General features: G+C 40.7%; 2 protein-coding genes across 3 annotated transcripts in view; one reads left to right on the top strand and one right to left on the bottom strand.

Annotated features, from left to right (window-relative positions):
• Window positions 1-177: 177 nt before the first annotated feature.
• On the bottom strand, window positions 178-20,511 carry LOC121307778 (CAP-Gly domain-containing linker protein 1-like). 2 transcript variants are annotated; one of them, XM_041240057.1, is made up of 8 exons: window positions 20,367-20,511; window positions 7,481-7,681; window positions 6,226-6,776; window positions 3,777-3,901; window positions 3,198-3,414; window positions 2,693-2,890; window positions 2,174-2,277; window positions 178-1,873 (listed from the first exon to the last, which is right to left on the bottom strand). In XM_041240057.1, the coding sequence occupies exons 2-8, from the start codon at window positions 7,566-7,568 to the stop codon at window positions 1,720-1,722; spliced, it is 1,437 nt and encodes a 478-aa protein (XP_041095991.1). In that variant the 5' UTR covers window positions 7,569-7,681; window positions 20,367-20,511; the 3' UTR covers window positions 178-1,719. The 2 variants fall into 2 exon arrangements, with proteins under 2 accessions (XP_041095991.1, XP_041095992.1); XM_041240058.1 differs by lacking the exon at window positions 20,367-20,511 and adding an exon at window positions 9,553-9,721.
• Window positions 20,067-25,000, top strand: part of LOC121307712 (huntingtin-interacting protein 1-related protein-like) — a 30,400-nt gene continuing 25,466 nt past the window's right edge. Inside the window, exons 1-2 of the mRNA XM_041239964.1 lie at window positions 20,067-20,092; window positions 20,426-20,567. Of these exons, the coding sequence (XP_041095898.1) occupies window positions 20,067-20,092; window positions 20,426-20,567 (168 nt within the window). The remainder of the gene's footprint in view (window positions 20,093-20,425; window positions 20,568-25,000) is intronic.

The raw sequence follows: 25,000 nt of genomic DNA, 5'->3' as shown, positions 1-25,000 counted from the left end.
TCAGAATGCATGAGTTCAATTAAAAAAAAAAAATGCACAATTTTAAATTAAATTTGGATTTTTTTTTTTTTTTATTGTTAAATGACAATGGTATGGTATTCCACTTACAGCACACTGTGCTTTGCTATACACAAGGCCAATCACTCAATATAAAATGTAAATACCATAATAAACACTGTAATAAAGTATTACTTTAACTGAAGGGAGGGACACACATCATTGAGTTATTACACATAGATTGCGCTGGAATCTTATCAAAGCTTTTAAAGAAACAAGCACACCATGATTAAAGAGAATGCTGAAAGCACTGACTGCTTAGTTAGTCTTGTAATATTAATAAGAATTTGTCTTGCATTATAAATTGTTCAACGTAGAGTGTCTTTGAAAGAATGGACCTGTGGCATGATGTGGAAATATTTTAACAATATATGTGATTTATACAATAACTACTGGCCTAACAGTACCCAATACTGATTGATTGATTGATTTTTAAACTAACAAGATTAATGCTCTTCGCGGATTATGAAAAATTGCATCAGGATCTGAAATTACTGGGATTAGCTAATTTCTTAAAGAAAAAAAGCAGGCTCCTGATCTCCTATTAATGTGCAATATAAAAACAAAATGAATGGCGCAAAAGCCCATTTTATTCTCTTGTGCAGAAAAAGTTCAAATGAGTTTCAATGCAAGTGGATGATGAAGACACTCGTATTGAATTCTCATTGAATGGTTTATCAACAATGTCACTTTTATATAATCTCCTAGGTTGAGTGTTTAAAGTGATAAATAGATCAGCTATTGGTTAAGGCCACGGTTCTTTGTGTTCGTATTGTTGTTAATGCCACAGAGTACCTCTTTCAGTAACTATTGTTCAGGTCAATAGAAGACACCCAATGTTGCTGAGAAAACTGGCAGAGTTCGGCTCTTTTAAAACATCTCGTTTCTCTCGTTTATTTGCTAACCTAACAGCCATTGTCCACTAAGTAGTAGTGTGTTCCTTTGGCAGCCCTTTTTAGGGGAGCAATCCTGGCAATTTTCTGAGCTCATCAGCAAATCTGTGTAAAACGTTGTACCATCATATATGTTATGTGTTCCAGAAATATTGTTACTTTTCCCTTACATACCTCAAGGACCCAGAGATGCTTTTATTTTACGTGCGTCTCCCAGTATAATTCCCTTAAATGATTTGGGTAAGAGAGCCAGTGTATCCGAGAGCTTGGGCAATATTCAGAAAAGTAATAATACTAAAATTATAAATATTTTAGAAATCTCTACAGAAATGATAAGCACTGTTTGCACAACAAATTAGCAGCAGATTTTGTTTCTGAATTACAATCTCAAATTTGCTTTACACTCTTCTAATTCTCCCTTTCAGGTTATAAACTATGAACAATTTTACTAAAATTCAAAATGGGGTTTACTTGCAAAACACTTTCCCCCCCTCCCTCGAAAAACAGTGTCTCTTACTGTAAAACCAAAGACTGCCAGTTTTGACGTTCTAGATCCTCAGTTAATTTTAATAATTGCGATGTTCATTGGAAATCAGGTATTAAAAAAGCAAAGCAAGATTTAGTTGTTCTCTCATTCGAGTGGTAAAAAGGAATCATTAACAGGGGTTAGAAGGGTTGCCCTCACTGCAGCCTCTCAGCTTTAGGCTCCAAGCTCAGTAAAGACACTTTGGTTTTCTGGAACGGACGTTGATTTTGTTTTGTAAATTCTTTATTTTCTGCAATTCCCTATATCTCTCTTCCATTTGGCGTGTGCTAAGTGTTCTAGAACAGCTGGGGGTCGGCAATGCAGAGGAATGTTTACCTCCAGATCTCCTTTGGTAATGCAAGCCTCCTCTACCCGGAACTGCAGGTCCTCTACCTTCCTGTTAGGAGGAGAGATCACAGTGAAGACGCCCATTAGAACTGGTCACTTTGGGTACTGCAATGCAAGATTTTTTGTTTCCATTTACATAATTTGCCCAGGGTCCAGATCCACTCTAGAGTACTAGGCGATGGTTCACTACAGCAGGAAACATTTTAAGCATGCTGGTCTGGTGAACTGCACACATTTAAAGAAACGCACAGTGGCCTCTGCTGTGGGCTTCTTTAACATCAAACTATATTCAGTTCCTCAGAAACGGTATGAAGTGTTAATGCCTGCCAGCATACTGATGGTCCCTTACCTCTTCTCCTCTTCCAGCTGGTTGACCAGATCCACTTTATCCTTGTCTGCACCCTCCACCAGCGTGCGCAGCTGGTCCATCTTAGACTCCATTTCCAACACATACTGATTGAACAAAAAACTAAAAACTTAGTGAGACTCGACAAAATAACACTCAAAAAACAAGAACGGTCGATGCGCTCCAACAGGAGAAGTTAAATCCATCAGCGTTAATTCATTCATTTCATTGTAAAAGCAGAATTTGAACAGAACTGCCTGCAAATGTGGTGTGGCTGGCTGCTTTACTGCAAGTCAGACAATCTGGTGAGAGCTGCATCATTAAAATGGTTACATTTTCGCTTCAGTATTTTTAAAAAATCATAATTTCTGGCAATGGGACTGCAACTGTTATTCCATTTAATAGTGACCAGAAATGAACAGCAACCCTGCAATGACAAATCATATCGTATACTTTTTGAATACTGTTGCCTAAAAAAGAAGAAATCAAGCCCTGCAGAGGACTGGGGTGTATGAATGTAACCTGTTCATGGCCTGATCGGAGCAACGAGAGTTCCTGCTCGATCTCTCCCACGTGGCTGGTTGCCTTGGCGACCTCGCCTCTCTCCACATCCCGCTCGGCCAGGAGCTGCTCGATGTGCTGCTGCTTCTCCTTCAGGGCCTCCTGCAGGGCTGTGGTGCCCGAGATCTTCCTTGCATAGCGGGATGAGGTCTCTGTGAGCTGCAGCGCGGAGGTTACACACAGATCAGTCTCTATCCTAAAATTCTAGCTGATGCAAAACTTTTAGCCATAGCTGTGCATTAGCCTCCACCAATTTTTATCCTTACCCTCATACTTGAAATAACCCTTGATTTTCATATAATGTAATTAAAATAATAAAAAACATACGTCAATGGTAACAGAATATAAGAATGGACAGGTCTACTGAGCTAGCAAAAGATCAGCCACATGAAGGAAGGGCCCTACAGTGATGTGTAATGCTGTCAGGCTCCAGTATCTGAATGCAACCGCTCTCAGTGCTTCTTACCAGGCCAGTGCGGCTGGGTTTGCCTCCCACTGAAGAAGCAACTGAGCTGAGGGAGCTGATGGAGGAGGCGCTGGGGCTTCGTTTCAGGCCTGACGGGGTAGGTAGCACTTTCCGTGCCGGTGTTTTTGACTTGGCTGGCGTTGTAGATGGAAATCCAATCTTTGTTACTTTATGGACTGGTGCAAATAACCCATATTTGGGCTGGCACTGGAAGTACCTAGTTTATAAATAAATAAATTAATTAATTAATAATGATAATAATAATATTAATAATAATATACAAAACAAGTGATCATTTCAAACCAGAACCAAAAGCGCACGCAAGGTGAAATCACAATTTGTAGCTGAAGTGTAATGCTATTTAGTCACGGGTACAGTGCAATTTAATTCTAACTATAAAATCTTAAACACAGTTGTCCCACTCCACGATCGCAAGGCTGAATGGATATTCAAAAGAACATTTAATTGAAGCATTGTTTAAACTTGTCAAACTGCTCTACCTTTTCCCCCTCCAGCAATTGAGAGGTGTGGAAGATCTACTCCACAATGGAAGTGAATAAGAAGGTGTGTAATAAATACCTGGTTCCAGCCACTGCCCCATCATTCTTTCCCAAAGGTTCATCAAGCTCGACTCCACACCACTCTCCCTTCGCAAAGTCTGTATCTCCTAGGAATCGCACCACTCCAGCCTTTGTGCCTCCAACCTACACAGTGATAACATAAGAGGCATTCAAATACAACTATAATAATAAAAAATAAATAAATAAAAATATATTATAATATGAATAATAAAGCAAAGCAAGCGCTGTATCATCAAGTAAATATGCAACAGAGGAGCACATACACTAATGCTACCACTTCCTAGCATCCGAAAAGCTCAGCTCAATAATGCACACCTGTCTCCTTCTCCCAACGCTCCTCATCTCTAGCTGGGTTTCTTTCAAGCAAAAGCCATCAGCCTCACTGCTAGTGTACTGGTATCATGCATTTCACATCTCAGCGCTGATGTCATGGAATCAGAATTCCAACCCACAGCATTCCACAAAACCCGTGATACCTCCTTACCAGGACTGCTGTAAAAAATGGGTGGCCGCAAAACAGGACAAGGAAAAGATGAACCACAAGTGCGGAATAGCTGCTTGAGAAACACGCACAGCACAGTCCATCAGGGGTCTTTAACTGACAGCTCAAGGGACCACTTACATAGGTTGTGGTCTTTAGTGATTTAACAGTGGGAAATAACATGTAGTTGAACAAGCTGTAGGGCGACAGTCATTCTATACTGGTCTTTTATACAGATTTGGTAGTGCTGCATGTGAAACACTTGCCTGATTCTGAATCTAAATTAACAGAGGAGGGTAAACAAGTTCAGTACCTACTGGAAGTTTATAAAACCTCCATTAGTAGTGTCTACTTAAAAGCAACATAACATTGTGAAGGCACGGGATGGGAGGGTTTTTACAGAATGATAATTGGCTAGCCAAGTGAGTTTGGGCATACGGCATCTTTAAATTCAGTATGTACAAAAACATTGCAAGAGAACAGAAGAATCATGGAATCACTGCTTGAGATAATAACTAGACATCTTGAGAAAGACCACTTCCAGGCACCTGGAAAAAATGCAAGTCTACACACTGCAAACACACCATTTAAAACCTGCCACTAAAATAAAAACTTCTGCATCTTAAAAGAACTAGTAGGCTACATTTCTGTGTTGTAATAACAGGGATGGAAATAAGACTCCCATTGCATAGCAGTTTGAGCCATTCCTGGTTTTATTAGAGAGTTTAATAGAACACACATAAGCTTGCTACCTATATGTGGCTAATCAAGCTCCAACTAAAACCTGGAATAGGTGAAACTGCTACGCAATAGGAGTCTTTTTCCCCATCCCTGAACAACAAAGAAATCGGAATAATTATGAAACCAATACAGGTAAAAGGGGAGTCTGCGATGACTATTACAACACTGAGATGTACTCAAAACAAGGGGAAGAACACAGGGATATAACAAAACACATCTCTTTAATATAATCCCCCGGTACAGACATACAACTTCAAACAGGATGTGAAATACAAGGTCAAAAAAAGAAATGTGTTCACAAAGCAGGAGCCAGGACCTGCACGTTAAAGGCATGTCTAGAGTAGAGTGTTAGTAGGCATACGAAGAAGCACGCAGGGCAGGAATTGTGATGTCATCACAGGGGCTGTAGCCCTTGACACATAGTTTCCTTGCTGCATGCCAGCATTCCTGCAGCTTTAGTGAACAGAACGGCTCTCGCAAGATCCCAAACAACCACGTGTACATCAGCACAGAGATGGAAGCAAGACTCCCACTGCACTGCAGTTTGATCCATTCCTGCAAGTTTAATAAGACACACCTGAGCTTGTTACCTACACACCATGGCAAATCAAGCTCGCATCAAAACCTGGAGGGGGTGAAACTGCTTTGCAATATGAGTTTTATTGTCATCCCTACTACACAAGGTTAACCAGCCTGTCTCAATTCAATTACAAAAAACAGCACTTTGCCAGCCAGCCTGCTTGAGAGGATTCATGTATGAATTTTAGAAACCTAAACAGAAAAGAATTGCACATATAAAACAGCAGCTCATGTGTATGGGACTTCACATATTCTTTTTCAGTTTCAACTGATGCAACGTCATTAGGCTGCACAATGCTTTAAGTTCTTTTTCACAGATCTGTTTTATGAAACGCCCTTCAACATCACATAAACCAGCTCTGTGGCTTCTGCGATACCGATTAGATACTAAACCGTGACCAACAGTAAACTGCTGTCAGTACGAGCTTTTAATGTGACTGTTAACATTGTAGTCACAACATGTGCAAGCCTGCACTCTTAACTTCCTTCTCATGTCACATTTCTATATGATGAAAGCCAGACCATTGGCATACTTGTCTTTGGTTTACACGTCCACACAAAAACACAACCCCATTGTGATGCACAACATTTCCTGCAACGGCAAAGGGCGAGATTTTTAGAATTGTATGAGCGGAATCAACCTTACCAGGACACGATCCCCGAATTTCAACTCCCGTTCCCCTTTCTTTACGGAGCCAGCCTCAGATAGGTTTGATATGGACTCGCTGGCAGTCCTTGCCAGGTTGGTCACTGGGGTGGTGGGCGTGACGGGAGTGGTTGATGTCTTTTGAGCAGCGGAGGTGGAAGATGCTGGTGGCGGCAAGGACACACTGGCAGGGTCGCGTGTGGGAGATGTGCTTCTAGACTGGGGGGCTGTCTGTGTGCCATTGGCCTCGCCATCCTCTAGGGGATTCCGGGACAGCTTGGACGGCCGGGTAAATATGCCTCGCTGGGCTTCGCACTGAAAGTATCGCACCCCGCCCACAGAGCCATCGTTTTTCCCTATCGATTCATCTAAAACGATTCCTGCCCACTGGCCAGGGGCGAACTGAGTCTCCCCCAGGAACTGAATGAATCCGGGTTTGTTTCCATTGACCCAGACTCGCTCACCGACGTGAAAATCATCCACAAAGTCCTCCTGAGACGCCGACGGGGGGCTTGAGGAGGTCTTGTCTACAGAGGCTTGTTTCACTGGAGCTGCAGGAGCAAAAACAGAGAACAAGATCGCTCTTGAAGTTAACCAGCAGTAGCAAGTGGAAGACCAGGAACCTCTACTTTTTATCCTGTCCCAAGATACAGTATACATCCGAAGCAGGGGATACTAAATGGGCATTCTTGTATTTACACACTGACCATTCAAAAACAGGAAAAGATGAATGTTCTGCATAATGTAAAATACACTGCAAGGACATCTCTAAATGTAATGAAGAGGGGGAAATGGAAAATGATACCAAGACCAACACGCAAAGGTTTAACATCACAGTGCCATTACGAAATATTAATCTATAAAAATGATACCTGCAGGTAAATAGGATCTAGAGATGACATTATAAGAGTGGGTTTAAGTACGGATAATTAGCATACTGTTATCTCTCCATCGCCTATCTAAACTAAGCTAAAATAAATGTTTGATCCTCTCTGTTATAGCCACATTTTTTAAATGCACTTTGAAAACACACAAACATACATACATACATATATCTTTGTTGGGTTTTTTTTCCCCCCAATGTCTGAAACGTCTATATACAAGGACGGTGCATTGTTATATTTGCTATACGGCCTGTAACTACTATCAATAATAATGCAAACTAGTCTTATAAAACCTAACAATTCCAGCTTCTCTTGCCGTGTTCAGCGGGTTCTCCCCTTCCCCAGTAGGGCCAGGCCTGCTTCTCTCTTACCAGTGGCGGTGCTGGTTTTGGTTGCAGTGCCTGCTGCTTTACTGATCTTGCTGGGAGCTTTCAGCCCGCTCGGTTTAAGCATGCTCATTGTTCCTTTGTGCTCGGGGTGTCTGCTGCTCTTTGTCTGTCAGTGGTGGCTAGCCCTTCCCAACCATCGATGAACCAGCTCGGCTTTGATGTGCTGTCTGTCTCTGGCAAAACCTGCAGGAAAGGAAGAGCGAACTGTAAGCAAAGAGCGCCGGGTGGGCACCCTCAAAAGAATAATGACACGATAGGGTAGGCTAGGCACAAAACAGGGAGAATCAAAGGCTGTTGGTTTATAAAATGAACATGCAGCGCTATGCAAGAATACAAGCATGCACACACACACAGCCATGTTTAAAGGCTAACTTGAAATGTTAAAGAAAATGGAATTATTACAGTGGAATTATTTTGGTAACCTTTACATATTGTGTGCCATGAATATGCAAAAAAAAAAAAAAAAAAAAAAAAAAAAAAAGAAAAAAGACCAGTATCCTTTTTTTACTCCAACATTTCAAACAGGTGGAAAAAAACTACAAACAAACTTCTTCATCATAAAGGGATGATAGATTCAGTTTAAATTCCTAAATGTTTAAAAAAACACACTGACTATTCCAGACAAATTATACCAATCTGCTCAATTACACACACAGCAATACACAAAATAATCTAATGGCACAAAGAGTTCAAAAGATTCTTGCTGATATTGTATCCTAAGTGACAACACCAATAGACGCCAGGGAGGAGAGATTTATGCTGACAGTCCTTAAAAACAAACAAAGCTACAAAGCCAGTCTTTTCAGAAATAAAAGCACTTCAAAAGCCAAACCAATTACTGGTACTGTATGGTACAAAATAGCATTAACATCAAATGCCTACCGTTTAAAGATCATCACAAAGTACAGTCATACAAAGTTCAGCACTGGTGTATTCAACACTTAATTTAACCCTACTAAAGTCAACGCTATGAAAACACTGCGGTTTTCACCAAGGCAATTTATTTCTAAAGTTCCTGTCGTGATAAAAGGAATAAAGCACAGTGACAGAAGCACTCGTATTGAATCGAGTGCCGCTGTTCATGTATTATTAATACCATCTCTTTAGTAGAGGACAATAAATCAGCCAGTTATCTAGACTTTTTACTAAGGGTTAATGCTGTAATGAGGCTGCCATTCAGAAGCAGAACTGCTTTCAAACTGCAGAAATGCATTCCACTCTGATCAAAACAAATAAGATTAAGGCGTGTTGCATCTAGTGTTTGTAACCATGAATCAAACCCAAGGAGAGTGACTGCATGTTGTTTTTCCAGATCTTTTAAATAATGCATGCATCTTGTAGTTACACTTAATGTCTTTTCCATACACCGTGCATCTGAAATCAGAATGAAGCGATTTACATAAAAAGTGTCCCACATGTGCTTTCTGGCAGAGCAGCCCGGCATGCAATAAAAACATGCTTTGAATACCGGATTTGGCTGAAATGATACAATATAAAAAAAGGGTCCTTTTTGTACCACATATACCATAGGCGGAGAGCAGGGTGTAGCAGCTGTGCTAATATGTGTTCGGGGAGAAATTAAGTCTCTGTGTATGTGCAATAACCCACTGCACCACCACCACCCTCACATTGCCTCTGCTTTAAATGTAAGCTTACAAACCTCTTGGGAAGTTCAAACCAAGAATGTCTTTCCTGGCAGGGGATTTTAAAAGCAAGGAGCTCTGGGTGAAATATATTAGCAGCTGACAGATCATTCATATTCTGTTTACTCTCACAACACTAGTGTCTCCAAAAACTAATTCTTTTTCAAATTCAATCTGATTTCAAGAACAAATTAAGTTAAAGTGCACATGTAGCAATGATTAGACGGATGTATCAGCATCACAGGTTCAAATGGCTCTGACATCGTTTAAGATTTCTTTCTGCGTCTAACACAGCGCTAAATTTGGATCAGAATCTTGATTACTGCGAAAGGCTATGCACATGAAAGAATAGCTCTGATCTCAGGCTAGCAGAAAGCAGGACTGACTCCGCGACACAGTAGGAATTCTTACCTCCCGTCAAAATACAGCTGAGAACAAGATGATTATGTCGGTCTAAAATATCCCTTTATTTGAAATAAAATGAAGACAAGCCATTTTCAGATCATTTATTTGGTCCCATAACTCCGTCTTTGTGGAGCTGTGCAGACTTCAACACTGCGTGGCTTCGTCCTCTAAAAATACCGGGTCACAAGTGGTCCAACGTGTAGAGAGACCAATGCAGCTGACATCACTAATCTAATTTAACCTTCACAGCCAGTGAGTGCCTCTCTACTCTTCGAGTGACAGACACCAGCAGGTTGTGAAAAAGGTGGGGCGAATGTACAAACTTACTCTGCAAGACAGGTGTGCATTTCAGGAGAAGAGTGTCAGGAAATCTTTAAATCACGTCCCAAACAGGGTTGGGATTAATTCACATTTTTCCAACTGCAATTCCCATCGCCGGAGCCTTGCCCCGATTACGTTTTTTGCAAACGTTGTCCCTTTAGTTCTTACTGTGCGTTATGGTCGGGAATGTTTCATGTTTATTTATTTTTAAAACATTAATACTTGAAATGTGTCTTTCAGAAAATATTGCCAAACTTTGCACGGACAGCGATGAAAACAAAAGTACTGGAAATTGGTCCATTTTGGATAAAAAAAAAAAAAGATGGAGTAGATTAAATGAAGACACAATGCATCTCACATAGTTTGAGAAACAGTATTGGAAGCCCAGAAGATCAATTTTGTTTTCCCACTGTTCAAAACACAAAACTGGACAATGTTCTAAATGAGCGGGCTGCTCTCAAAGTGTTCTCAGTACAGATTAAACTTCAGTGTTTCATCAGCAACATGAACATATAAGCAAGAGTGCTGTACTGTATAGCATTAGGAAGAATAAACCAATTTGCTTACTGTTTATAGAAACAAATGAATATGAAACACATCTCAGTGTTGTGGCAGACAGGAGGGACTATATGGTAAGGATGTGAGAGAGTATTGACTAGGAGGCTACACAACCAAGGATTGAACTGCAACAGGGGAAACAGGCACCTTCACAGATAACAAAAGTGAATACATCAATACTATAGTGTTAAATGACCTTTGGTTTCATTGGCTGTCAACTATTAAATAAATTTAAACTCTTTGAGGGTTTGCAGGTCGCTAGGGAGCTGCTCACGTTCCACTCTACGTTCTGCCCTCAATTACATTCTCCATGGATTAAACAAAACCTCTGCATTTACTAACAAGCAGTTAAAGCAATAATATATCGCAGCGTGCCTGTGAATACTATTCTGCCTGCAACTGTTTTTCATTTTTATTGACGTCATAGGTTTGCTGCTTGGAATTGAATTTATGAACGTAATACAGTGCAACTGAAGTCTAGGGTTCCCTGTTTGGAAGCAAGAGAAAAAGTTAAGGTATAAAAATGGTACTAGTGCGACAACATTATCATATTGTTCTATTTATTGCTGCTTTTATACCATTCAAATTAATCCCACTCTCAATTTGCACCGAAAAAGAGAAAAAGCGAACCTGGTCTGACACATTACGATCCTCCCAATGTATTCTCCCTATACGGCTTTACAATACAGACACAGAGAATATGTGGGAAGTAATAATAGCCCAGCTGAGTCACAGAGCTCTTCCAATGGGTTTTTCCTCAAAGGTCACACAGTATGGGATCGCTCATACTGAAACACACAGTGAAGACTCAAGCCTTGGGCTTGCACAGCCTAAATGAACTGTCACCCCTAAAGGTCACAGAGTTCTTTCTGTGCTCTGTGAGGCTGTCATGACAACCCTGAAACAATCTGCCTCTTTCACATGGTTCTAAAGTGACATGGCCCATTCGGATACTGCAGAATTCCTTCAAAAAAAACAGACTGCAAAACAACAACTTCCATTAGTTCTGACAGTGCAGCTTTTAACTGTTCAGATACTAAGCACCCTATCCCCTTTGTAATCTTTTGTTTTGGATGCTGCATTTCCAGTTATTTAGATGGCTGTTTAAGGTCTCCAGTTTAATTTCGAGGTTTACATTTCGATTTAAGACTCATTTCACTAGGAGAGCTGCCTTTGGGATGCAAAGCCAAACTTTTTGTTCTGGGTTATTATTGTATTTATTTAATCTGATCAGAACATAAGCATGTTAACCCAGTTTGGCTCCCATTCAAAGACAGATGGGTTTTGCATTGTAAGTGTAACACCAAAGCAGTTCTTCATGTGACACAGACACGCATTTATGACCAGCCTGCTGTTCTGTGCATCACTTTGTTTTTTTTGTTTTTCTAAAGTTATAATATAACCACTTCTAATTACTTAATAAAAGCAAAACAGAAAATCCAGCTGAAAGAGTCCAGAAAAAAAACAAACCCTGCTGCCCAATGTAAATTGAATTGACAGCTGTGTTTATCAGCGTGCCAAACCAGGATCAAGCGCAGTCCACACTGGAGAAACTCTGCAAGTGACACATCGTAGATTTAAATGTTATACTGCAGCACAGTTTCCAGCTTTAGGGTCATGCTGCATCAACAAGGTACCAGTTTTGTAGACGCATCTTCATACAGCCGTGTCTGGGAAGCTTCCTGCACTCAGTGCTGCTGGATACTTGATGCCAGCTGGTTCTGTGGATACATCCCCAGTAATCTCCAGATTCAGAGACGCTCTGCTTCTCCCCACTGCCGTTCACTTGGACACGTAAGGTATTCTGTGTGCTTCATCATATTGCGGAAAGTTTAGAAGAGTTGCAGGGTCCAGATTACCAGCTGTTTCTAGCCATGCCTTCACAATCAGACCGAGAGCACCTGGGACTGACTGTCGTAGAGGTCCTTTACATTCATTAAAGAGAAGAGGTGGACTCTGTCTATATGAAATCCAGGTGCAGGGACGGAAATACTGCAAGACTCCCATTGCATAGCAATCTAATCCATTCCTGGTTTTATTCAGTTAAAAAAAAAAAAAAAAAAAAAAAAAAAAAAAAAAACCCATGAGCTTGTGACCGTAGCTAGTCAAGCTTCTATTAAAACCTGGAACGGGTAAAACTGATATGCAATAGGAGTCTTATTTCCATCCCTGAGGTGTCACTGGCTAAGAGCGCTCACACCCTTTTGTTTGTTTTTGTGGGGAGAGAGACAAGCTCAGCTCAAATAAAAAGCTTCGTCTCATTCACACCAAGGGAGGAAATCTTTGGTTTGCAAACAATGACTCATCACAGAAAGGCCGGATCCATTCCAAGCCATCTTTATCTGACATGCGGTGGGGACAAAAAAGGAGAGTGCTGAAGCAGCTGTCTGAGAAACGAAGGAGAGTTCTGCAGTGTTCTGAGATTCTGCTGGTGTGAACTGCCTACTGGAGGCTTGCACTTTACCCTGTTCAGAACAGGCCTGGAGTTTGTTCAGTGCCCTTCTCAGAACGTTACTCTAAACAACACTGCCCTGTGCTCCGTCTCCCATAACAAACAGGCTGCTGTGTCACTTGTTTTTTCTTGGTTCTGAAGCTGCATTTGGGCTCCAAGCAGAGGCTGAAGTAATGCACTAGGACAGGCTCGGCCCAGATTTCTCTGAATCCACACACACACAAACATGTCTTGTGTACCAACGCCGCCTATCCTGCACAGCTCCAGCCACTTGCCCAAAACACCTGGGAGAATGAAGGCACTAGCTGGCTGTTTGTAACATAACCAATGCTTCAGCTTCCAAGTTAGCTCATACCGCGCTGCACTGCAACAACAAGCAATGTGTCATGAGACCTGTAATATAAACAGAGTGAGTAATCCCTCTGGCCGAGGGCAAAAACACGGAAGCTTTAACATGAATTTCTCCACCATGAAACAACAAACTCAAGGGAACAATGTTGAGAGAGTTTCTTTAAACTTGTTCCTCAGAGGATTGTGGGCAAATCATAATAAACACGATGCAGTAACGCGCAACAGCTGTTCATCAAAACAATTAGCTTGTGTTTTAATGGACAAAAGGGTCCCTGTGGTACATCTGGGAAGTGTTTAAAAATCAGCTGAGACAGAAAGGAAGGGCAGGTTAATGAATATCCAGCATTGTAAAACAGTTATATGTGAAACTATATCACAGCCACAAAACTAAAAACAGTGCAGATACAGTAATGAAAATGAGGAAACACTGCACGATTAAAATATCCATTTTTCAAATGGTTATTTACTCATTAACTGTACTACCACAGCCATGCAAACTGCATCTTCAAGGACACATTATGATATGCTGAAAACCTACAGCACTCCACACCAATACAGTACATCTCACATATTGTCAAAATGGAATTTCATTTTAACTGTGATCCCACTGTGAGACATAAGCAGCTATATGGACTCCTAAGAGCACACGGCACATTACGCAAGGACTAGATCCCCACGCAATGTTCAGCATTAAACCCCCCCGGGTCAATAACTCTGATTGGGTCTAGTATTTAATGAAAGCCTGACGTTACTGGCAGACTTATCTGTGCAAAACGCAAAACCATACCGTTTATTGCATGGGATGCCTAGAAATGTAATAGCCAGATCATTACTGAAAAAGTAAGGCTTCGCTTCTCTTTTCAGCAGACACAAAGCACAGGAAACTGGAGAAGCTTCTTGTGCCTTTATTCAGAGGATGACAATGAAACTGTACCTGGGGCATTGCTTCATTCCAAGAGTCTGGTTACAAAACACAGGGATGGCAATAAGACTCCTATTGCACAGCAGTTCGATCCATTCCTGGTTTTACTATCGGTTTAATAAGACACACCTGAACTTGTTAGGTATACACTGTGGCTAACAGGGGTATGCCGTTACTCGTTAGTACTTTTTAAAGGTTATTAAAGGTTAACATGTTAATGAACGGATTTATTGAGCTAATAAACGCTTATTAAAAGCAACTCCAAGTGCGAGTAACGAGTAACAGCACAACCCTAGTAGCTAATCAAACTCGTTTAGCAAAACCTGGAATGGGTGAAACTGCTATGAGCAAGGAGTCTGCTTCATTACTGTAATTTTTTTATTTTTTTTTCCTTTTCCCACACACAAAAAAAAAAACAGTACTTCCTCAAAACAACACAATCTTAAATGAAGTTCACAGAGCCGGTCAACTCAGTGCGAACAGCAGTAAGTATGTACTTCATTGCTGTTGAAGAGACAGAGGGAAGGAGACATTTCTTCACTCAGAGAGAGGTGAGGGTATGGAATGGGCTGCTTAGTCATGGCATTGAGGCAGAATCACTTGGATCCTTCAAGACCCAACTTGACATAATTCTGAGATCAATCAGCTACTAGTGAACCCTTAAATGGGCCAAACAGCCTCCTCTCACAGAAGTTGATGCTATGCTACCGATAGATGCAAGATGGAAGCAAATCACTTACCTTGCACGCTATGTAGATAAGGCACACCACTCCTGCTACTGTACACAGTGCCTCCCTTCCCCAGTACGGAGATCACAGTTTTGTGTTCTTAATAAAAATGAAGTGCTTAATCGTAATTTATTGGAGTGCTCATATGTTCCTGCCATCTTATGATTCCGTTTCAAAAACACAAACTGTGTTTTTAATTGCTCCAACTCTTCTCCTCAGTGCAAAGGGGGTCAGGGTTTTTTTTTTCTCTGCAAAAGACCATTAACTAAGCCAGAAGATTAGCCAGCAGTGCAAACAGCAATAAGGGCATCCACAGCGATTTAAACAGAGATACAGTAGGGAAGCGATTCGACATAGACTGCGTGTTAAAAGAATGAAGCGGAATGTCTCAACCTTGATAGGGTCCAGTACGTTTAACAAGATGACTGCAGAGCGAACAGCTCTCATGCAAGAACGCAGAGGCAACAGGCAGAGTCACAAGAAACAATCTGAACAGAGCAAGACAGCCTGCACAGGACATAGGAAAGAAGATGATAAAAAACAGGAAATGGGCACAAACAGAATCTATTTTCATCATGCTACTGGAATGCGCAAAATGAAGTGGCTGCCATGCAGTATGGAGACTCCTTGCCTGGCTGTGGATTTAAGAGCTCACTTACAAAAATAGCTTCCTTGAGCAAAATCAGAACCTCCACCTCATCCCCAATTAAACACTGCGACCTGAATGTAAAAGATGTAACTTATAAATAGCAGAACAGGTTCACTGCTTCACAGAGAAGAGGGATGAAGAAGGGTCTCCCCAGGCTTTACCTTCCCTGCATGACCGAAGTCTTTTCGCTGTCCTATTTGGAGCACCAATATCCTGGCAAGCAAAGCGGGGTTTAGCCTAGCTGAGAAACTGAAATGATTGTGCATGTGTGGATTGCTGCTTCTCCTCAAAACAGAAACCCCACGGCAATATAAATCAAAATGAATACAGGCCATGCTGTTTTTTTTTTTCTTTTGTCTACGTTAAAGAAATGTGAATTGGTAACAAAATAAGCAGGGGTGTTCTGTGTCAGTATAAAGACTCATGATCACAAACTTTTTGGAATAGTGTCATTTCAAACAGAACATGCAGAATTACAAAGCTGAGTTTGTGCTGACAACTTCAATGAAAGGACATCATTACTCAATAACAATAGTGATCTTCTGAATTCGAGAGAGAGAGAGAGAGAGCACAGCCCTCTTTCTCTGGCTTCAATTTCTTTGGGTTTCTGGAATTTCAGTCTTTTTATTATTTTCACACAAAGGACACAAATGGCTTGGATTCAAGAATGATTGTTTTCAAAGTAAGATAATGGTGCAGATTGATTGAGCCACTCATTTTATATTGAGTTTCAAAATCCTAATACTAGGGACTTTTGCACAAAATGATTCCAGTCGCTTTCAGAATTACAGTAGATTAATGAGATTTCCACAGGCCACTCCAAAGCCCTTGCAGTAAAATATTGATTTTTAAAGTTGGCTTTTGTTGCACCATTTCAAAAGTGCTATGCAATTCTTGAGCACTGTTTTGAAGTCTAACAAAATTTCAAATGAACGTAAATTAAGGGTACAACTGCACATGAGTTAGCAAGCCCCACAGATTGTTGCATGCTACTGTATTACAGCTTTTGCAAGAGCATGATCAGGTACAGTGCACACACACTGTATCTGGTAATGGCATAAAAAACGTACTAGATTTGTCTGAAAGACCAGCGGAGAGTCTTATTTGTTCTGTTCCGTCCCTTGATTGCCTCAGTCAGAGAAACGTAGACATGAGGGTGAAGGTTCAGAAAAGGAGAATGCACAGCCGGTTTCAAACAGAATAGGGGTCTCATTTTTCAACCCACTGAGCTACATGACGACGTGTCAATATTTCATGACCCGAGCGTTATAAAGATAATCAGCACGACAGTCAAGCTTGCTTCCTAGACACACTTGCGGTATGACAGATCCAAAACCATGAGAGACCACATTGCAAAGCACTTCTGTAGCCAACCACGGAATATTCCGAGAGGTTAATATCTACAAACCTGCTTTTAAAGCAAACTTATTAAGGGCTTTACCTGGACACGGTGGACCACAAGATTAAAAAAATAAACACTGTGGCAGCCATTAGTCTCTGTGGACATTCTCATTTTAGTTAGGGCAATGAAGGTAATGTTAGCAGGGCCTCTGTGTGTGTATCAGAGCCATAGTGAAACAGGTAAAGGGATTGCTTTATCAGACGCACGGGTCTAATTCCAGTTCTAATTGTGTATGCAGGAATTGGATCTTTGACACAAAGCTTTCACAACTTGGCACCCACAGGGCGAATCCTTTTGGGTAACAAGCTTGACTCCTAACGAGCGAGTCAGCACAATATCAGCCACACAGCTCAACTTTTAAACAGTCACGTGAGCAGTGACTGTGCCTCCCCTGGCAGGAGAAGGGCATGCTGTCCTTGGGAGTTGGGTTCTGTTTCTTGCTGCAAGGAAACCGATATCAATCGAATGGGCAGTGTCTCCAAAGCCAAGTTTACTGCAAATAAAATCCTCCCCCGAGTTACTCTTTTCCTGTACAGCAACTTAGATAACAGCTTGGGGTATGAAGAAATGATCGTGGTTAACTTTATATGTACATAAATATATTTGTTAAACTCAAGTAAAAAGTTTTTTAGGTTCAAAGTGATGCCGTAGGGCTTTTTGTGAAACTGACAGCTTGGATTATTGCACATTTTGATGTCACTATAACCTTTAAATCCTATTGCTCTTACATGTCAACCTTCCCCTTTCTGAAGCTACAGTTCACATGAAACCCCTGGTCCCATAAAGCGTAAGTTTCCTACTTTTTTCTCTGTGCCGTTATCCAGAGACATCTTGAATTCGCATCCTCATAAAAAGTGGCACTCTCAAAATCAATCTTTCTAATTCCGCCTCTCTGTGGTTTCATGGCTCTGTGGTGACACTGAACAAGAAGGAGAGAATCGTTTCCTGGGTCAAGTCAGAGTTCGTTTACCTTTGCCAAGGAAACCATTACAAAGTCCAAGCAGGATTTAGAGAGAGGAAGCAATGTTCAGACTTGCTATACTTCAAACCTAGAACATCATTCCCACACAAAGTTTCCTTTTGCATAATAGCTCAATCTCATCTCTTGCTTTAATGCTGGGTGTAGATTCACAAATTGTGCCAAATCTAAAGTAGATTAGCGCATTAATATTCTAGCTGGCACATATATCAAAATATAAAATTAAACAAACAGCTAAGGATTACAGTGTTACATTAATGGCTGGTAACAGCAGCACCAAAACAACCACACACATTTAAATGTTACATTAGCTTCTGGACTGATGACCAGCCTACATCATCCATACAACATGGTTCAGCTGCAGCACTCTTTCATGTGACCTCTGCTGTAGGAGGGCATCTCTTCGTTTACGTGTCCCGACTTTAAAGCAGAGGGTCAAGCAGCTCTGTACTTGCAAACTGGAACGATTTAGGGTCGGATTCATTCCGGACTTTGTTGCCAAACTTTAGTTTTTCTTTGATCAGGAACAAGCAGAAAATGAAATGTAAAAGTCTGAGCTGGCGCGCAGCATTTGTCCTGATCAAAGGTGTTTATGAAAGGCTTCTTTGTGTAGATCACGTCCATGGCAAAGACGCGGAGCAGCGGAGCGTCTGACACCACCGGACAGCTCTTGCATGTTCAAGCCACAGACATCACGTTGTGTGCGAGGAAAGATCCTAGCCCAATTGTGATCATAAGAATCTGTGACATACAGGACAGGCTTACATACTTGAACCATCACTGCATAAAAAGAGTAGGCCACTAAAACAATTCGGCCTTGTTTGTTACTCATGGACTTTCTATAATGCCCACATGTTAGTGAACACACTATATACAGTGTATATGTTACAGGGGACACTGTGCTCCGCAAGCGAGCATCTTAAACAATGCAAAAGAGCTGGACTCGTCTGCATTCATGGTTTAAGAGCTTCTAACCTCGCCGACTGGGGGCAGAATCCACAACAGGCTCGTATTACACAATGCTGCCCATTACATATACAGTCACACACACACAAAAAAACATTTTCAACTCCACATGGCTTCCACAACACAGCCTTCAACAGCTCAGAGCTAGTCTGTCATATGCCAATTTAAAAAAAAAAAAAAAAAAAATTTACACTTACCTCAAACAATGATGTCAGTGCACTGTGTGATGATGCAATTTAATTCTACCACATGCAACATGGCAGTGACATCATTGTTTGAAACAGCTTCCACGGAGATGCAAGGTGTGTCACCACAAGTTTCAACACCACTACAGCATTTATTTATTTTATTTTTTGTTAAATCATTTGTCTAGTTTTATAATTACTTTAAAAGAAATTAGATCTTTTTCACTTGAGATAAATTCCATCACATTCAGTTGCCAGTACAAATTAAGAGCATTACCCATCTGAACGCTTTGCTGCTGGACATATTTCTGAAAGAGAGATATGGGAAGTGATCCGAGAATTAAACGATTTATATTGACCCAGGATGAACAAGCAGGAAATGGTGTGTCGGAAAACATTAACCCACTAACAATCACATATGTTCAACTGCAAGTTTTTGCACAGCTGGATATCCTTGCTCAGCAGCCAGCACCCACTGGTTGCACAAGTTTGCCAGCCACGACAAGCGTTTGTAATAAACGACGGAAAAATATATGTGGACCCGCACAATTTACCAGAAATGACACAAACTCAACCTAATAAAGGATGCTACTTTGTATTTTTTTTTTTTGCAACACGTGTTAGACTTTGACATTACAACTGTCTGTACCGTAGTGGTTAACTTGCATCTACCATTACTCAGATAACCATAGGTAAAGTGGCAGTCATCCAGATAACATAGTCCACTAACCACTGACTGACTGCAGCTAATAATATTATCTCAGCTCGTAGATTCAACAAACTGATGTTAAATTTAAAAAAAAAAAGTCAATCACTCAGTGAAAAAAAAAAACTACTGCAGCATTCTCCTGAAAGCAGGGTTTGTGTTACGATAATAAAAAAAAAAAACACATTATCCGTCATGCGAAACTGAGAGACACAGTCCCGAGTCCTCGAATTTCAGCTTTAAACTGCTTTAAAAACAAAGGCGGAAAATCCCACAAGTCTACCCCACCTTCAAATCCGAAATGAGACTGAGCCTGTCGTTTTCAATGTAATGTCGAGACCTGCGTACTGAGTTCGGCGAAACACCCAAAAATGATTGCGCCCGCCTATACTTGTCCCCAAAAGTCGTGTCCCTCCCTCGCTGTGTGTGTCTGGCAAGGAGGCCCGGAGAACAAGCGCTGATCGTCCACACTGTCAGCAGCCAGCAACTCCTTCCCCTTCTTTCGGGCTATTACAGCATTCTGAGCAACGATAGTACTTTCCAGCTACCCTACAAGCTGTAAAGCAAAAATAACGTCCCGAGAAGTGGCGGCGCCGCTTACCTGGTATCGATCAGTGTATTCGGTTGTATTTTCCCTCAGTAAATCTCTCCGATTCCCAGGCAGCTCGCACCTCTGCCCGTCTTCCTGCAGCAGGTTTACGGTGAACACAGCGGCTTCAGCAAGAGCTGCTCTCGTAGACTGCGCGGTGACGTCACCAGACTTCTACCTCTCGCCTCTCTCTGGCTGGCTGTTTTGGACACTGTAGGCGTTTGCGATATTCGACTTTTTTTTTTTCTTTCTTAAAAATTGCACAAAACTGAAAGTTAGTATAGTAGTTTCACTATGACAATAAAAGCGTAATCTGCTGAGGGGTGTCATAATAACGCCTGTCAATGTGTTTGCCTACCAATGACGGTCCAAAGAAGACAAGCCCTATAGGGACCAAGCAAAGACCAAGCGAAAAAAAAAAATACATACGCCTTCTCGAAACATTATTACAAAAAAAACACGTAACCGTGGATTTCATCAACCCATACCCTGATGGGATAAGCCACAACTGACTGCCCCTAAAAAAATAAAAATAAATGAAGTGGTGGTTGAAATCCAAGTGGATTAAAAAAAGCAAAAACAAACAAAAAACAGCTGTAGCTTTTGATTTTGATCAAGTCAAGCAGAGAAAACGTTTGAATTGGAGTTTCGAGTTTAGATTAAGATGATTCAGTTAATCTGTGGATCATTTAAAATCTAATAACAGCACTTAGCCATTAGTAACTTGCTTCACATAACAGAGAGATGTGGGCTAATGGGTGTTAAGAAATAATGTCCCCATATGAAAGTATCCCTCTGTGTTGCATTATACTATAGCTTGCATGCTTTTTGTAAGGGTTCCACTATGCATTTCGGGTTATATTTCTAGGCTAACAAATCTAATTAATAACTAAGTATTAAAATATTATCTCCAGAATCCTACGGCATGGCCTAGTCTGTAGGAAAACTGAGTTAATAATGCACAGCTATTTTTTTTTCTCACATTAAGTTAATGATGTTGATTGCGATATATTTACTCTTTAGCAAACGCACTATGAACTGTGAGGCTGTATCTGAGAATCCATTACTTCACACAAGAAGCATTTTTTATACATTGTATAGAATTAAGTGAACTATAGCTGTTCTCTGATGGAGTCAGCTTTGAGTATAATGAGTATAAAAAAGCTCCATGTGTTTTATGGACAGCTGGCTCAGCTGTAGTGTTTCTCAAATGTGTGCACCTGGGTGACTTTGTGCAGCCACTGCAGTATCACCTCCTGTGTTCTATTTTTAAATGGTCTTGAGAACTACTTTCCATGTGTCTGCCCTGGTTTGGGCAGCTTGCATTCTGATTCCAACTACTGCTTCTCCATTCATGTTACTGTACCTTACACTACCCATTATAGCACAATGTGCAACCACAAGTACAGTCATTCTGAGAATTCTATTGTTTGTGCAGTGAGGCCAGTCACCATTAATTATATATAGTACATGTCTGCTGAATTGTGTCTAAAATCATCACGGGAAACAGGCCAAGCAAGCCCATGCATGGTATGTGAAATGTATAGCAGTAGTCTGTGGCATTCAAGGACAATCTTAGGGAGATCACAGGAGCATTCGTTTAATTAAAAACAACACAACACATTTTACGAACACTGCACAAATCTGTAGAAATAGCTTAGTACAATGCATTCCATTGAACAATATATAGGACTCTCATAGGACAGGGCTTGATTTATCCATCTCTGACAATCCTGTACTGCGGTGCTAGTCAGAAATAAATCCCAGAAGTGTTCATAAACTGTGTGGGTTGTGGCACAGCATGGTCTGTAGTTTTATAACCATCCCTCACGTTCCGGATTATAAACTACAAGCGGTTTCCTGCCTGACATTAACGCTCTCACTAACATTGATAAATCTGTGGCGTTTCTGCATTACAGGATATTTGGAATAGTAATTAAAGCTGCTGTGGTCCGTAATTTCACAGAACAATGTGACTTCTTGTTCAGTACACACATGCTCCTGGTTCTAAGCAGCAGTATAAATTACTTCTTCAATCTCTGCTACAGCTCCTGCATCAAAACACAAATTGCTTCCTTTTCTCTCTATATGATATAGGAGGCTGTGTGGTCCAATGGTTAAAGTAAAGGCGCTTGTAACTAGGAGGTCCCCGGTTCAAATCAAGGCTTACTCACTGCACCCTGAGCAAGTCACTTGTGTGCCACCTTTCAGGTGAGACGTTGTTGTAAGTGACTCTGCAGCTGATGCATAGTTCACACACCCTAGTCTCTGTAAGTAACCTGGGATAAAGGCGTCTGTTAAACAAACAAATAATGTTTGTCTTGTTCTGATAACATTTTAGATTTTATTCTGATGTGTGGGCATACATTGGAACAACCTGACGCTGGACATGGAATGGGTCTGGAATACCAGTAGCCTCTGGTACAGCTGTCTTTCTATTACCCTGACCCCCTGCAACACCTCCTCCCTCTGGATAGAAGAAATACCACCTTTGTTTTATGTGGTATTGCTTACTTCCACTAGGGGCAGTGTTGCACGTTAATGGTCGTGTACCAGCCATACTAAAACGAGAGACATGTTTGAGAGCCATAGAGGTGCTTTAAACTTCAGAGTTTTAAAAAAAGAGCTGCTCTTTAAATGGTTAAAAGTGAAATTTGTGTAACAGGAAACCACAGTAGTAGTATTTAACTGGAAAGGCAAAATATGGCCTATCTAGTTCTTCCCTGACTTAAAGGAAACAGCAGTCTGACAACTACATAATCACACCACAGTGAGGTAACACTTGCTCTTATTGGACAGTGGGTTATTTTTAACAGCATTACTTAATCTAATTATTTAGGGGGGATAAGGGGATCAAAATTCTATGGAAAAACGTATTCTCTTTGGTATTTGAGAAATAACACTGACATAAGCAGAAACAGTATGGGCTGCTTTTATATACTGTAGATGGATAGTACCGAATTAGAAATTGATTTTGTATAATCAACTCTCTCTACAGGCCTTTAATAAGTTGAGGGAGTTTTATTGTAATTCTGTCTTCTATTTCCACAACGGAACATAAAGGAAGACTCACAGTTAGACAACTGTGGAACATAAGTGTAGGTTGTATTATTTCACTGGGAATGATTCATAGTTAAAAGGATATGTGTAAATTTCACTTTGCTCTAGATTTACTTTGACTGTAAACAGCAATCAAAACAGTGCCACTAAATCAAACGATAATGCACAATCTGCAGCCCAGCTCCCCACATCTCCGATTACAGGAACTGTGTGTGTAAAAGTCCTGTATGCTAAATGTGTTGGTGATATGACATTGGGCTGACCTAATGAGCTATCAGATCCTCTTTCCTAGCAGTGAAAATTAAACAGAAATATGAGCATTGCACAGCCTCTCAACAAAGCTGAAGCGACGCATTCAGCGCTGCCAAGTTTAATATGGGGCTCTGTTCCCACAAATGCAGATTTGCTTCCATTGTACCAAAATTTGGCTTCCTTCCCTTTCTGGAAGAGGAGTGCTGCAGCTCAACATAATTGAAGTGCTTGTCTTTATTTTCTAATCTGCCTTGGGAGCCAATTCATTAGGTGGTGAATAATATAAACGTGAAGCACGGATTAAAATGAACATTGATCAAATTAAATTGCACTGCTTCATTAATCTTATTTAAAAAAAAACATTTTTTGCAAGAGATTTTAATTAACAAAAAAAAAAAAAAAAAAAACCCACAAAAACTTAGAATCAAATTAACATAAAAGCTGGTATAACAGAACCTTTAAAACTTCGCTTTTAGCTCACTGCTTTAGTTTCTTTACAAGCATTGTATTCAAGTTACATTGCACATGAAGGGAAAACACCCACCAACCAGGCTGTTTGCTTTTGATACCTGATGCTTAATGCTTTGTTCTCCAAAACAGTAAAATAATACATTTAATTCAATTAAAAAAAGTTCCTTCATAAAAGCAGTAAGAAAATGTAAACAATTCATCATACTGACAAAACACCCCAGGCGATCGCTGGCAAGCTGCAGCATCCTGAAATACCCACTACTGTAAGTTACTGTATAACCGGTAATGGGAAAATCAATCACATTCTGATACTATTATACTCAAATACAATCTTATACAGAAAAGTACTTTTAAAAAAACGTACATTTGGTGTACATGCCAAAGACAGACACTTCTTATTGAGACTGAATAAAAAAAAAAAAAATATATAACACCTTGCCCCACATACTTTCAAAGGCAGCAACACAATTTCTTCCCAAGATCCCACTGTAGATTCACCAGTCTCCAATCAGCATAAGAGATATTACACAGAGACAAAGCTCGCTTCCTTATGTCAATCAATAAATCCAGCCTTTTAAAACCTCCTACCTACTACTGTAAAATAAGATTGCTCTGGGACTAGTTATAGCCACACTTTTTGCTTCTAGAAAGGGACTTTCAGACACCCTCGGTGTGTGGATATCCAGCCTACCTGTCCTCAGGCAGCAGCTTTCCATTGGAGACAGCAGGAGTGACAGTCTGCTGTTCTCCTGTCTACCACACCCAGCAGATGATGAAGATTATGCAGGTTAGATCCCCCGAGGTGCTAAACAAGCGCTTAAACATTTATTCACAAGACAGGAAGTCATTTAGAACAAGGAAGC

Source organism: Polyodon spathula, chromosome 58 (assembly GCF_017654505.1).
Source record: "Polyodon spathula isolate WHYD16114869_AA chromosome 58, ASM1765450v1, whole genome shotgun sequence".
NCBI classification, from domain to species: domain Eukaryota; kingdom Metazoa; phylum Chordata; class Actinopteri; order Acipenseriformes; family Polyodontidae; genus Polyodon; species Polyodon spathula.
Note: the sequence above shows the minus strand (reverse complement) of the source record. Positions and strands in the feature narration are given on the sequence as shown.